The following is a 13,901-nucleotide window of genomic DNA, read 5'->3' as shown; positions in this document are numbered from 1 at the left end:
ACCAGATTGTGCAGAGAAAATTTCAATTCCAAAGATATAGGAGAGGGGTGGGGGGAGTGATTAGTATCCGGTACCTTAGTTTTTAAAAGCGCGAAGCGCACTGAAGCGCAAAAGAGCCCTGGAGCTTAAGCGCAAAGTGAAAGCGCACGCTTTTCGTAGGCGAAGCGCACCCGGAAAGAAATAATAAAATTTCAAAAGTTCAGAAAATATGTAAAGAAAAGATGGGAAAAAAAACGATGAAAGAAAAATTCAGAATCCGACGGGAGAAATCCGGCGAGAAGGCTAGAGAAATTCGGCTACGGGAGAAAATTGCACTAGGGTTTTCAAAAACTTCCCAAATATTCGCTTTTCAAAAAAAAGAAATCACGTGATGCTTTAAAAAAGAAGATTAGAGCATAGATAAAAAATGCGGTATCGGTCACGGTCGCGGAGTCTCGGTAACGGAACTGATGCGTTAGTCGCAGACCGTGTCGCGGTTGTCGCGTAGGAATTTGAAATTTAAAAAGAAACCCCATGTCAGCCCCATTCACTACCTACCCTAGTCCCCCTCCCCTAAACCGTACACGCGACATAATTAAAATGAATTCCTTTCTCTACCTTCTCTCTCCTCTCTTGTTTTAGATTTGAAAATGGAGTTCTCTACTCTATTTCAATGGAGTTTCTCCATTTCTTTCATTTTTCCCTTTCGTTTTGTCGAAAACATGGGAAATCGACTGAAAACCGAGTAGATGTGAGGTTTATAACGTTTAATGCGGACAAAATTCGTTCGGATCGGTTGAACTGGCGGAGATCTCGCCGTTTTTAAAAACACCTTTACAACTCGGGATATCTCGTATCGCCAACCTCCAAAACCTTGTTAACTCGGGCGATACGAGTTAACTCGGGCTAGTTTTTACACCATGGATTAGAGTCACTTGGCTTTATTGTTTTTAAAAAAGAAGGGTCTGATGTGCCTAGACTACAAGAAGCGCAAAAGCGCTAGGAAGCACTGAAGCGCTAGGAAGCGCGTGCTTCTTGTATGTCGCTCGAGCTTTAAGCGCAAAAAAGCGCGCTTTTTAAAACTAAGTCCGGTACTGATCTAAGTTTGGGTTTAATACTTCTGATTTCCGTTTAATGTCTTGTGAACCGTTTGAGAATGATATCTAGATTTGATCATGTAAGCTCTTTCCCTACAGAAGTTCATAGGTCCCTGTAATCATTTATTCTCAACTTGTATAAAGGAGACACCGAATCCCTTGGGCCTTGGAGCAGCAAATGTTAATTGAGACACTCCTTCCATTCCAAATTCTTCTTTAGATTTTCCATTACAGGGTGTCCCAAAATCTTGCTCGCACTTTTGAGTTGCACTTTTCCTATTTCACCTTTTTCGCTCCTTCCCGCTTATTTTCTCACTTTTTTTTTCTTCTTCTCTAAATTCTACAACTAACTACTATTCTTAAACTCTATACCAATCCAAGCTTCAAAAAGAATTTGGAATTGATGGAGTAGAAAATAATGTAAGAAACACTGAAACAAATTGATATTTGGACAATTCAGGACATCTGAGTAAACAGCAAAAAGGAAATGAATTTATTTACCACTGCGTGACATTATGATTATTCCAATGCGTCTAAGGAGTCCCCTGCTAACAGCAGGATAGGGAGGTTTTTTGAAGTATGCAACCTTATCTATACAATTGAAAAGAGAATCTTTTAGCTTCTCCAAACTTTGTTGACAAGGAAATAATATGTCTAGTCTGTTAAATTACAAAATTTATCAATAATTGCCCCCGTTTTCCCGAGTTCTACTCAGTTACTATAGCAACTTGAACCAAAGAGGCCTCAAGAAGGGTACAACTCATGGGTACTTTTTCTTTTATGATAGAGATGTAAGAGAATCAATAAATATAATTAGGTCTCATAAAGTGGGGAGGGAGATGATAAATTATGAATAAAAGTTTGACATAAATGGATAATGTAAAAGTGAGTATAACTTAGAAAAATGGATAAAAACGAAAGTGAATGGAACTTAGGAAAAAGGAGATATTCTGATTTATAATAGCACTCTGGGTCTATTTCTGTCATATACCAAAGTGATTTGGCGTGCTTGTGATTGCAGTATGTATTTCCACTGGACTTTAATGTTATTTACAGTACTTCCACCTGAAGTTTGTGTGATTTGCAGTATTCAAGTAAATATAATGTCTCCGTAAACTAGCAAAATGGATGGAGTTCTTCAGGATCACTTAGTTCTAACCATGAAATCAGAATAGTAATCGATTATTTTCGTTATTACTTGTAGTGAAAGGGAAGTGTTACAATCTAGAGTTTCTGATGCTTGTGGATGCTTATGGAGCTACTTGGCTGATTTGCGTTCCTGTGACGGTCAATCACATGTGCACTACAATCTCTTTTATGACCCGATTAAACATGATGGTCCACTGTTACCTCCGGCTGCAGCTCTTGCTCCTACAATATGGCCACAGTTCCACCTTCGTTGGGCTTGTCCGAAAGAAGTTGAGGCTGGGGACCTTGATGCTAAATGTAGAAGCATGGCTAACAAGTTCTCTGAATCGGATAAGGTAACTAATTTCTTGTACTTTATGATCATCATGACTTTACTGCTTAATACCCCAATCTAATGGGGACGAGGAAGGAAAACTGGTGAACTTATTTGCCTTATTAGGAGGTGTGTGGCTTTAAGAATTAAATGTGCGTATGTGTTGGTTGGGGGGGGGGGGGGGGGGTATGTTCGTATGATAAATTTGACTGAAAATGCTGAGCACAACTACAGAAGCCTCTTTAAATTCTAGATTGCTTTATTTGTTTTAGAATGTGAAGTACTTTGGGGTTGCATTTGTTGAAAAACTCCATGGGCTGCATTAACTGAGATTAGAGGACAGATACAGAGGCAATAGGACATGCAAATATAAAGTTTCTGTTTCTGGTGGTGAAGATGTGTTCATGACTAGTCTTGAGTTTCTATAAGGATGAAAATGCTCGAATCCATCAGTGAGATAGATATGCCTTCTATATGTCTTCGTTTTCTAAGTGTGAGGTTTGGCGAAGTGGGGCAAACATTCAGAGGCATTTTCCCTGGGATTAAAACCCTCAATTCCCCCCTCCTACGCTGTTAGTTCCATTGATTCCCTAGGATTGGTGGGACCTGATTGTTGAGTAACAATTAATCTCTTGTCACAACTAAATTTCGGAATATCTCCTTAGTTTCTAGAGCCACGGTGACAGGATTTCTACTTGGAGAGTATTGGGTCGCTTCCCCAGAGTTTTGCAATGCCAGGAATCGTGAACTAATGTTTGAAATGTAAGGTTTTATATTATACTTTTTAGCATTCCAAAGGATACTCTTAGATTGGCATTTATAATTCTGTAATAGAGTAGCTTGAGGAAAAATGTAGATTAAAGGATAGAGAAGGATAGGAAACCAATAATTCTATTACTGGTTCTAAGAGAAAAATATTGAGAGTTCATTTTGTTTATTCAAATCAGCTTCTTTCTGCCTACATCATTTTCCCGTTCTTAGCATCAACATAACATGGCGTATATCTCATAAAGTTGAGAGCATAATGTTGTAAATATGGGGTTTTCAAGACAAAATACTAGAACAAGAATAAGAACGAATTTAGGAAAATTTAGGAAATTGTTGCTCTGTGAAATCACTGCCTTGAAAATGAGATTCGGTGCAATTGGGATGCACAACTGTATTCACTTATTCGTTCCACTCAATACACAAAGACACTTTTGGTGATGAGATGGAGCCATGTAAACTTATGCCCAAAAGAATGAGAAAAGCATATATATGTTGTTTTGTATTCCCATCAAAGAAGTGGTATAATATATAGGGGATGAGTGTGAAAATCAAACATTCTAAGAAGTCCAAAGATCAAAAGTGATAAATTATAATCAAAGCAATAAACTCATGAAAATGAAGAGTTGTTATATCCTTAAACAAGGAGAATAACCACAAATTGACTCATCAAATTCAGAAAAGAAGAAGGAAGGGGAAGACTCGAGTTCTAACAACCAAAGGTCATACGAGACCAATGTCATTAAGATAGAGTAATGAGATATTTAACTCAAGAATATGAACAACATGTAACCCCTAATAATAGAAAAGGGAATCACCTTGATAGCATGAATAAATAAACAAAAAATTAATCTTACTAATAAGTCAATAAGAATGGTTGTACATGAAGCATCTCCGAAGGAAGCAAATAAGCCATGAAGCAAATTGGACCGCTGACCTCCGCCCGATTAGACCGGGTGAGCCCGTCGCGGGCGTTCGCACAAACTCAAAACAAGTATATGGGCCATTGCTCCCGTTACTAGCCCTTTTTCCAAGCTTTACTTCCCAACAATCCCCTGTTAAAGTTAAGAAAAGAAAAAAATGAAAACCGGAAACCCAATATATTTGAACTGATCAAATGCTACCTTTTCGCCCACAAGACCATAGATCCATTAAGAACATAATAAAATGTTCGAATGATATCCGAAGAGTTTTAAAACCGTACATGTTTGCCACAGTGTAATCGCCTCCGAGAAGAAACATGTTCCGATGACGGGAAGCGTCTTTAGGTTCCCAATGCATCTCCCTGCCCAATAAGATACCTCGGGATGAGATCATAAATGGATTCGGGTACCATTCTGATCCCCTCTTTCATGGGCCTCAATGCAGAAAGAGAAACCAAAAGTATTAATAAATAGCTCTTGCTTGTTTTATAGCTTAAGCAAATCTTAGTTCAGGAATGAGATTTTTGGCTAAGTTATTAAAACTAACCACCTTGAAAATTCCTTTCTAAGAGGCGAATCACACTTATGGCCACTCAACTGGAATGGAATACCTCACTCGTCTCATGCAACAACTATACAAAAATCTCAACCTTCATTTAGATAGGCAAGGGAAGCAAGCATGAGCGCTCTTCCGTGAATAATTCTTTCCAGTAGTCTACCAACCTCTCAAATATTTTTGTTGGTGAATCCACAAGTTGAATGCGTTCATTCCAATATATTGAATTCATTAGGAGCTTGTAAAATTCAACCCTCATTCAAACGGTGGTTTTCTCCAAGTGCATCTCAAATACTTCGGCCGTTCCTTAAATATTGCACCCTGGTTCACTTTACGCTTTCCAACACATACTTTGACTTTTAATATCTTGAATTATGTATAAGTAAAAATTATAAAAAAGTTGATATTTAGAAAATATATATCGATATAAATCTAAGAGGATCCCACATGATTATATTTTTTCTTAGTTATGAATCACAAAAGACAACCAAAGGTGTAGTATAAATAGTGTAAAAAACAAGATGGTGCGACATTTATGGAACGGAAGAAGTAGTATTTTGCTACTAAGAGTTTAATGACTAGACCTCAGTTAAGCATTACAACACATGTCATAGGGATAAATAAGTAATGCTTATTACTTTACTGAAATGGGCATAAAACCTATCCCCCTCGCCATCTCAATTATATAGTGCATAACGTACATTGCATTAAAATTTTCGTTACAAAATATAAGCACAAGTAAGGACTTTAAAATAATACATGTTTACTAAATAATATACATAGTTAACAAATCATAAGATACTTTGTTCTTGGTTCAACCAGAACAAATAAAAATTGATGGGACAATTTTGTACAACTCACCTTTAGAAAATTCCTTCATAAAGTATGATACTAAAAAATAACATAGCCACTTTAGTGAAAATTATTTCTATCATTAGTAAACTTAAGAATTTGCATCAAATTTTTTAAAGTAAAATACTTTTGAAAACATTACAAATAAAAACCATTGTACTTCATCCATGGTACTTTGAAAGATGAAGTAAACATATGTTCACTATAAAATTTGTGAAAATAAAATGACTCATATATTTCACAAACACTTTCTGCATTTTTTTTTACTTGCACCATTTGATGTTTCACGTTCGCCAATGCAAAAGTTTTGCCATTAATGTCACGTATTATGCTTTAGCTAAAAGTATTAAAAGTTGATATTTTGAAAATATATGCCGAGACGAATCTAACACGATCCAACATGATTATATAATTAATTTTATGTAAATCACAAAAAAAATGATAAAAGATAGTGTGAATAGTGTGAGATTGCAAATGGTGCAAGTGAAAAAAAAAACGGAGGAAATAATTGCTATGTCAAACCACAAACAATACATATCATGATTGTTTTGGAAAATATATTAGCATACACAACCTAAATCACATTTTAGGTCATTTAAAGGTTAATGCTAAATAGTACATTCCACACGTACAAATTATATGAATTTAAATTTTCACATATCTTCTCAAAAATAAGAAGATGACCAACTATGAAAAACGAAACTTTGTTTTTCACATATTTTTCAAATTCATGCCATTTAACTTAATAAACATTTTAATTTTAAAAAGAGAATATATGGAATTCAGCGAAGGTTTTTAAACTCAATATTATAACATGTGATGTGAAACTAAATTTAACACATCACCAACATATGGAGTAAAACAACCAAACATATTATATTATCACCTTGGTGAACTAAGAATTGAAATTCTCCACAAAGATCATTACTCTAAACAACTATGAAAATTAAAATTCCACAAAATCAATATACATCAAGATGTTGATAAGGCACATTTACCATTACATAGGTGATTAACTCAACACACAAATGAATTGCATAAAACATAATTCTTTCTCAAGCATGAGAACTCACCTCCCCATGGTTTAACCACTTAGAACAAATACTTTACATACCTTTGAAGAGAGACTATGCAAAAGGAATGGAGGTCAAAGCCACTCAAGGATCTAAGTAATATAACACATGTTGCCAAAATAATAAGAAGAAGAAAGAATCAATCCCTTACTTTGATAAGGTCTCTCTTAGTTTAAAAAGGCGCAAGGCGCACTAAGGCGCACAAGGGCCCTGGAGCCTAGGCGCAAGGCTCAGGCGCGCGCCTTTCGGATATGAGGCGCACATAAATTCTAAAAAAAGCTTAAAATTCAATGTAGAACAAAAATAACACACTTTATACTCAAAAACAATATAATAATTATATTAGTAATGCATAAATGGACCAAAAGAAGCACAATTAGTTGCGAACATACCGCTAAACGACAAAGTACTTAGTTTCTCACTTAAAGTTGCACACAATCAACATAAAATAAATAAGTAGAAACAAAAGCAAACACATTAGTTCTTCAAACTTGATAGTAGGCATCCTAAAATGCTAGTACTCTATATCATCATCGTCATACACATCCTCCTCTTCTTGATAATCCTCTCCAGATTCTCCACTAATGTCCTCTTCCATTTCATCATCATCATCCAACAACACAACTCTAGGAGTGGAGCTACTAGCAACCCCTTTTCCTTTATCAACTCTTGATGATGATCTAGTGGCATAGATAGGATCATTAGCTCCGGAGGCTCTACCAACCGCACCCCATGTCAAATCCTCACCATCAAATACAAAATCATCATCATTATCCTCATTCTCCTCATTATCATCCATGTCACATATACCATGTCATTTAATCGACTTTGTGCCAATCGATTCCTCTTCTTAGTATGGAGCTGTAAGAAATAAAGATTATAACTTATAAGTCATTGGTCATATCATATTATTAAATAATAGCAAGTTGACAAAGGCAAGGTTACTTACAAGTTGAAAAACACCTCAATTCCTCTCACAACCAGTAGCACTACAAGTGAGGCTAAGAACCTTTATGGCAAAATGCATGAGATTGGGAGTTGAATTTCCATAAGAAGATCACCAATCCGCTATTGTAAAGAAAGTAGAAAGTAGAAAGTTAGAAACATGTGTTAAAAATCTTTAAAAGTTGATATTTAATTTATATACATCAATACTTGTAAGAGTGGTTACCTGGTGATTTGGTCTTCTTTTGCCTAATTGCCATGTTATGGGAAAAAAGTCTGGCGGCATTCCTAAATGAATCCAATTCATTAAGTATCGTGTCTTGAGTTGCCACATCCGGAACTATCCTTGCAATGCAATCATACAAACCCGTCACAACTTCCTCACAAGCAACTTGATCGGGTTTATCATAATAGATTTCCGGATTTAAATAAAATCCGGTCGCATGCAAAGGTCGATGAAGTTGAACCTCCCACCTTTTATCAATGAACTCAAAAGCCTTTTGATAGTGTTCAACCTTCATTGAAAAAGTCTTAGAAATAGCCTCCTTGGCCCTATCCATGGCTTCATAAATGTAGCCCATTGGAGGTTTTTTCTCTCCATCAACCATCCTAAGCACCTTCACAAGAGGACTTGCCAACTTAAGAGCATGAACAACATTCTTCCAAAAGTTTTCTTGCAAGAGAAAGGATGCTATTCTCTTTCCACCCGATTCCTTTGACTACTTAGAAGCACTCCACTCATGAGAAGTAACCATCTTCCTCAAGTTGGCCTTTTGTTTATGAAATTGAGCAAGAGTGATGAAAGATGTTGCAAATCGAGTAACCGCCGGGCTATGCAAATTTCTTTCATGTGTGAACTTCCTCATCATGTTCACAAGAGGGATATGGCTATAAATATAACCATTCATGAACATACACTTCTTGAGTGCACTCTTGACCTTTGGAAGTTTTCCAATGTCTTTCAACATTAAATCAACGCAATGTGCGGCACATGGAGTCCAATAAAGATGAGGTCTTTGTGCCATAAGTAGTTTACCTACAAATTACAAAACCAAATATAACCATTGACAAGTTAGAGACAAAGTAAATGTAGGACTTAAATTCAACTAAAAAGTAAAGGGAGAATAATTATTTCTTACCGGCCTTAACATAGTTAGATGTGTTATCCGTCACCACTTGAACAACAATTGCCTCTCCAACTTCTTCAACCATGTCATCTAGCATTTGAAACAACAAAGTTGCATCTTTCACAACTTCCGAAACATCCATGGATTTTATGAAAACAGAACCTCTTGGAGAGTTGACAAGAAAGTTCACAATATCTTTTTGTGCAACCGAATCACGCCATCCATCGGATAAAATGGAGGACCCTTTTGTTGCCCACTCTTTCTTATGCTCCTCCATTTGCTTGTTAGTGTCCTCCACTTCTTTCTTAAGCAAAGGAACTCTAAGCTCATACATACTTGGTGGCTTCAAGCCGGGACCATATTGTCCAATTGCTTCAATCATCACTCCAAAGCTCTCATAATTAACCGCATTGAAAGCAATTCCCGCATCATAAAACCTCCTAGCAATATGCCTACAAGTCTTTTCCCTTAACTCCTTGTCACAAACTCCAAATATGCCTTTCCTTTTCTTTCTTCCTTTCAATACATCTTTGGGAGTAGAACCGATAAACATGTCCAAGGGGCCTTTGTGCCTTGATTTTTTAGGAAGGTTGCTAGTCTTGCTACTTTTTTTACCCAAGCTACTACCCACTAGAATAAATGGGTACATATAAACTTCATAAATTAAGTATGCATATTTCCAACAATGCATAAGAAACCATCAAGGACCAAGTTGGATACCCAATATTTATGGTAATAGAAAAAGAACTTGGAATCATAAAAAACAATATTACCATGACTAGTTAACGCTTGAAATAACAACTTACAAAGGCTTATAAACTAATAACCATTAGAAGGAATCTACCTGCTAAATACCCTCTTGATAGCAAGTACGCAAAACATAAAACAATCCTACCAAGGGAAACATAAGACATTGCATAAATAAGTCACATTCGTCTTTAAAGATCAAAGCACACACCATGAAATTAAACATGAAACCAAAGTAAAATAGAGAATTACAATGACATACTTATAAGCAACATACTTTCTTTGTTCGTTTTTACTCGTAACGTCGGTCACTGTAACGCATATCGATGCACAACTTTGATCCTTAATATATTGAATTATCTTTAAGCACAAATTATTAGAAGTTGATTGAATATATAAGGAATGAGTGAAAAATCAAATACTCAAAGAAGTCCAAATAACAAAAGTGGTCAATGACAATCAAATCAATTAACTGATGAAAATGAGGTGTTGTTATATCCTTAAAGAAGAAGGGGAGGCTCAAGTTGTAGCAATCAAAGGATGACCAAAGGTTATAAGAGACCAATGTCATTAAGAGAGAGTAATGAGATACTTAACTCAAGAATATGAAAAACATGTAACCCTAATTATAGAAAAGGGAATCACCTTGATTACATGAATCAATGAACTATATATTAATCTCATGAATAAGTTAATAAGAATGGTTGTTACATGAAGCATCTCAAGGAAGAATATAAGGCACGAAGCAAACCGGACCGCTGGCCTCCGCCCGGTCGGGGCGCACAAACGCAAAACAACAAGTATAATCGCCCGGTTCGCCAATTTAACTACTCCAGTTTCTTTGTACTCCGGTCGGTCCGCCCAATACTACTTAGAATAGAGGATACTTTTCCGTGTTGTAGGTAGGATTTGGAAAGCCCTCCACAATCATATATGCTTTTTTATTGGGTTTTTATGTTGATCTAATGGGTTACCGACCATTCTTTTGAAAGAGAAATTCAAGTGATGCATCCAAACGGGAATAGTGTTGAAATATTTATTGTTTAAGAAACCTACAAGGTCCAAATCCTTTTATGTTGGAAAAAGCAATATGACTGAGTCGATTGACTTAACCAAGGTAAAAGATAAAAGAGTGGTATGGTAAATAAAGACATAGTGGAGCTCTTTCAATGCTTGCTTTGCCACACAGTATTGTGTATTTACTTGCACCATTTTCCTTTTATGGAAGTTGTATATTAGTGGCACCATTTTGTTTACGGTATATTTTCACATGTTTTTGGTGTGTTAATACTTAATACCCATTTTACCATTAGTCACATTTCACATTTACCATTGTCACCTAACATTTTCCCTTTCTTTTGTTTGTTATCATATGAGCAATTTTGATCGTTACAATTTTTCTTAATCTTTGTGCCCATTTGTGTGCAAGTAAACGGAGGAAATATACATATATATAATTTTTTTGTTTTAAAAAGGGGGACCATGACCATAGCTACACATCCTAGACTTATTCTACTGAACCTGTTGCCCGCTAAAACAGCTGCTTATAGGTCTAATTTGTGCTTCTATTGCTGGTCAAGTAATTGTTGATGCTGATCTCCAAATCTTGATGATATACTGCTCCAATAATGCCAGTGAATCATTAGTTTCTACTCTATATGATCTCCAACCTTTCATGATATACTGCTCCAAAAATGCCAACGAATCATTAGTTTCTACTCTACATAATCTGAATAAATCATCACCTAGATTAAACACTATTGATGCTTCCGTGATTCCTTTCCAGCTTATGATCAATTACAAGTGTATTATGTAATGATTCTTCTTAGTTGTTGGACCTACGTTTTTCTTCCATAAATCTTCATAATCTTTTAATCACCAAGGTTTATATAATAGCCTAGAATGTAGTTTCAGTTTCATACGACCATGGATCTTATGCAAATTAAATTTCCTTTGCTTGTGGCTGGGGGCCAGGTTACCTAATACGGTGGAGACCCCATCGTACTCTGATTTAGCACGATTCGTATTAATTTCCCCTTTTGTCTTTATATATTCTTTTATTTTTCCCTTTACCCTTTTGTCTTTATATATATTCTTTTATTTTTTGGTGGGAATCTTTGTTATATAGGAATAGTCAATAACTTTATTTTTTAATTTATTGTCAATTTCATTTCATTTTTTTCGTTTCATAACAAATTGATTGTACTTAGTGTACATTTTTTGAGTTTTTATTAAACTTAAATATATACTATCGTATTATGTTATCGAAAACCGTAGTGAATTGTTACATTTTCTCGGGTTCCCACTGTAAATGTCCTTGTCTCTGTTTCATACCTGGTTTTGTTGTTTAATTGTTATTCATTATTGTTAATCGTTGCTTACTTACAAACTAGTTAGCACATCTCGTTTCCCCATCAGTATGTTGATGGATTTTGGAACACAGCCTCTTGGTCCAATGATAAAACTCCTTTCTTTTTCTTTTTTGAATGACGCTCCTTTCATTTCAACAGCACTAGATATTGGATCTTGAATATGTGGTCAAGTGCCCATAGGCATACTCGGAAATGATTCTTGTTTCTCATTATTTAATTCGAAGGACTGGAACTTGGATCTGAACTTAAATCAGATATTTATCCTCAAAGTCTAAGGAACATAATAGATAGGTTACCAATACAGTTCATTCTGTTTGGCCAGGTCAGTCCAAATATGCCAGTTGTGTTGGTTTAGTATTTTTCTTCTTTTTATAAATAATATTCCCATAACTATTGGTTAGTTCCTGAGTACGATTTTTGTTACAGGCTAAGGATGCAGCAGAGAGGAAGGCTAGGGAAATTGCAGCTGCCATGGAATCTCTGACCTCAGAATTGAGAAATGAGAAGCAACTGAGAAGCTCTGCGATGCACTTGGCTAAAAAGGCCAGCAAGGAAAATGCTGCTATCAAGCGTGCAATCCAGTCATTGGGTTGCAAGATTCACTTCTCAAGCACTGGGGATACCACTATTGATGTTGAACACTACAAAACAGTCTCTCAGAAGTCATTTTACTCTCCTTCCAAACGGGAATTTGAGAGAATACCACAACCTGATGAAAAGTCGGATCTCTCTGTCTCCATTGCAGTCATGCCTGATGATGATCTTCCAACTGATTCTCTCAGTCAAATATGTGAATCTCTTTGCCCTTTACGTTCACCAGATGGCCACTGTAGGTGGCCTGAAGCAGGTTGTGCTCAAATTGGAAGCCAGTTTGTTGGTTTGAAAGCAAACTTTGATGCTTTTGATAGGTTGTCTATAGATGACGGTTACTTCTAAAACTTTTTTTGGGCTGATTCTCAGTTTTGGGCAACTTTTACCTGTTCGTTGTATAGTCAGAAGAAAGTAGGTGCTATTGATGCAAGTGACAGCTGAAGAAAACCGGTCGCTTGTTCAGCTCTTTGTACAACACTTGCAATAAAGAAAATGGCGTACGACCCACCTTTTGATTTGGGTCTTGGGATTGTACAGATTAGACCGCTTAGAGTTGGAAGCTTCTTTTCACTGGTACTGATTTTGTAGAAGAAAACTCTTTAACTGATTTTCCAGGGCCAACATTTATGAGGTTATGCTCTCTGTTTGCCAATTAACCCCAAGATCGAAGATCACACCCCCATCCTTTCCGAGATAAAGCTCACAAAGCTATACAGCATCCACGTACTCACTACAAACAGCCCTGTATGCAAAAGTTTTTTGTTGCCTAATATTTATCCTGTAATTTAAATTTTTTTGGAGTGTAAATACACGTTACTTTAGTGTTCTTCATGAGAATACGTGTAATAAAGGGTGACATGTGTAATTTTGTTTCAATGGTGATTAATTATTAGGGTATATTCTGTGAGTCCGTGGGTCAGCTTTAAAATTTTTCATTGTAGTGTTCGATTGAATTGTGATTGTATGAATAAGTATTATGTTCTCAATTTGGTAAGGTGTTTAAAATATTTTCCACTGAAAATGGTCTTACATTTTCAAGTCAAAATCCATTTCTTCACAACGGTTAAAGATGTTAAAAGGAGAGTCTTCTGCGGAGTATTAGCTAGCTTTTTGCGAAGGGAATAATGCAAGTAATATATACTCCCTCCGTCCCTTAATACTCGACCTATTTTGACTTTTTGCACTATTCACATAACTTACTTTGATCATATTTTATTTCTATTATATGAAAATAAATGTTAGTATATAATATATTGTTGGCTTCATCTTAATATATATTTTCAAAAAATTAAAATTTTATAAGTTTTTAGGCAAATTTGTCAAAAACAACCTTTTAAAATCCGTTTTTTGCGAGAAAACTTTTTAAAAAAAATTTGCGAAAAAAGACCTTAAAGTTAAATAAACTTGCGAAA

At 35.8% G+C, this 13,901-nt stretch overlaps 1 protein-coding gene across 1 annotated transcript in view; it reads left to right on the top strand.

Moving 5' to 3' along the window:
- The window catches only part of LOC110791261 (phosphatidylinositol-3-phosphatase myotubularin-1), a 42,812-nt gene extending 29,416 nt beyond the window's left edge, over positions 1-13,396 (top strand). The window contains exons 18-19 of the mRNA XM_021996017.2: positions 2,281-2,560; positions 12,325-13,396. Coding sequence (XP_021851709.1) covers positions 2,281-2,560; positions 12,325-12,834 — 790 coding nt within the window. The 3' untranslated portion in view covers positions 12,835-13,396. The remainder of the gene's footprint in view (positions 1-2,280; positions 2,561-12,324) is intronic.
- The last annotated feature ends 505 nt before the right edge of the window (positions 13,397-13,901 follow it).

The sequence above is a fragment of the Spinacia oleracea genome, chromosome 4 (assembly GCF_020520425.1).
Source record: "Spinacia oleracea cultivar Varoflay chromosome 4, BTI_SOV_V1, whole genome shotgun sequence".
NCBI classification, from domain to species: domain Eukaryota; kingdom Viridiplantae; phylum Streptophyta; class Magnoliopsida; order Caryophyllales; family Amaranthaceae; genus Spinacia; species Spinacia oleracea.
This window is presented reverse-complemented; position numbering and strand designations above follow the sequence as displayed.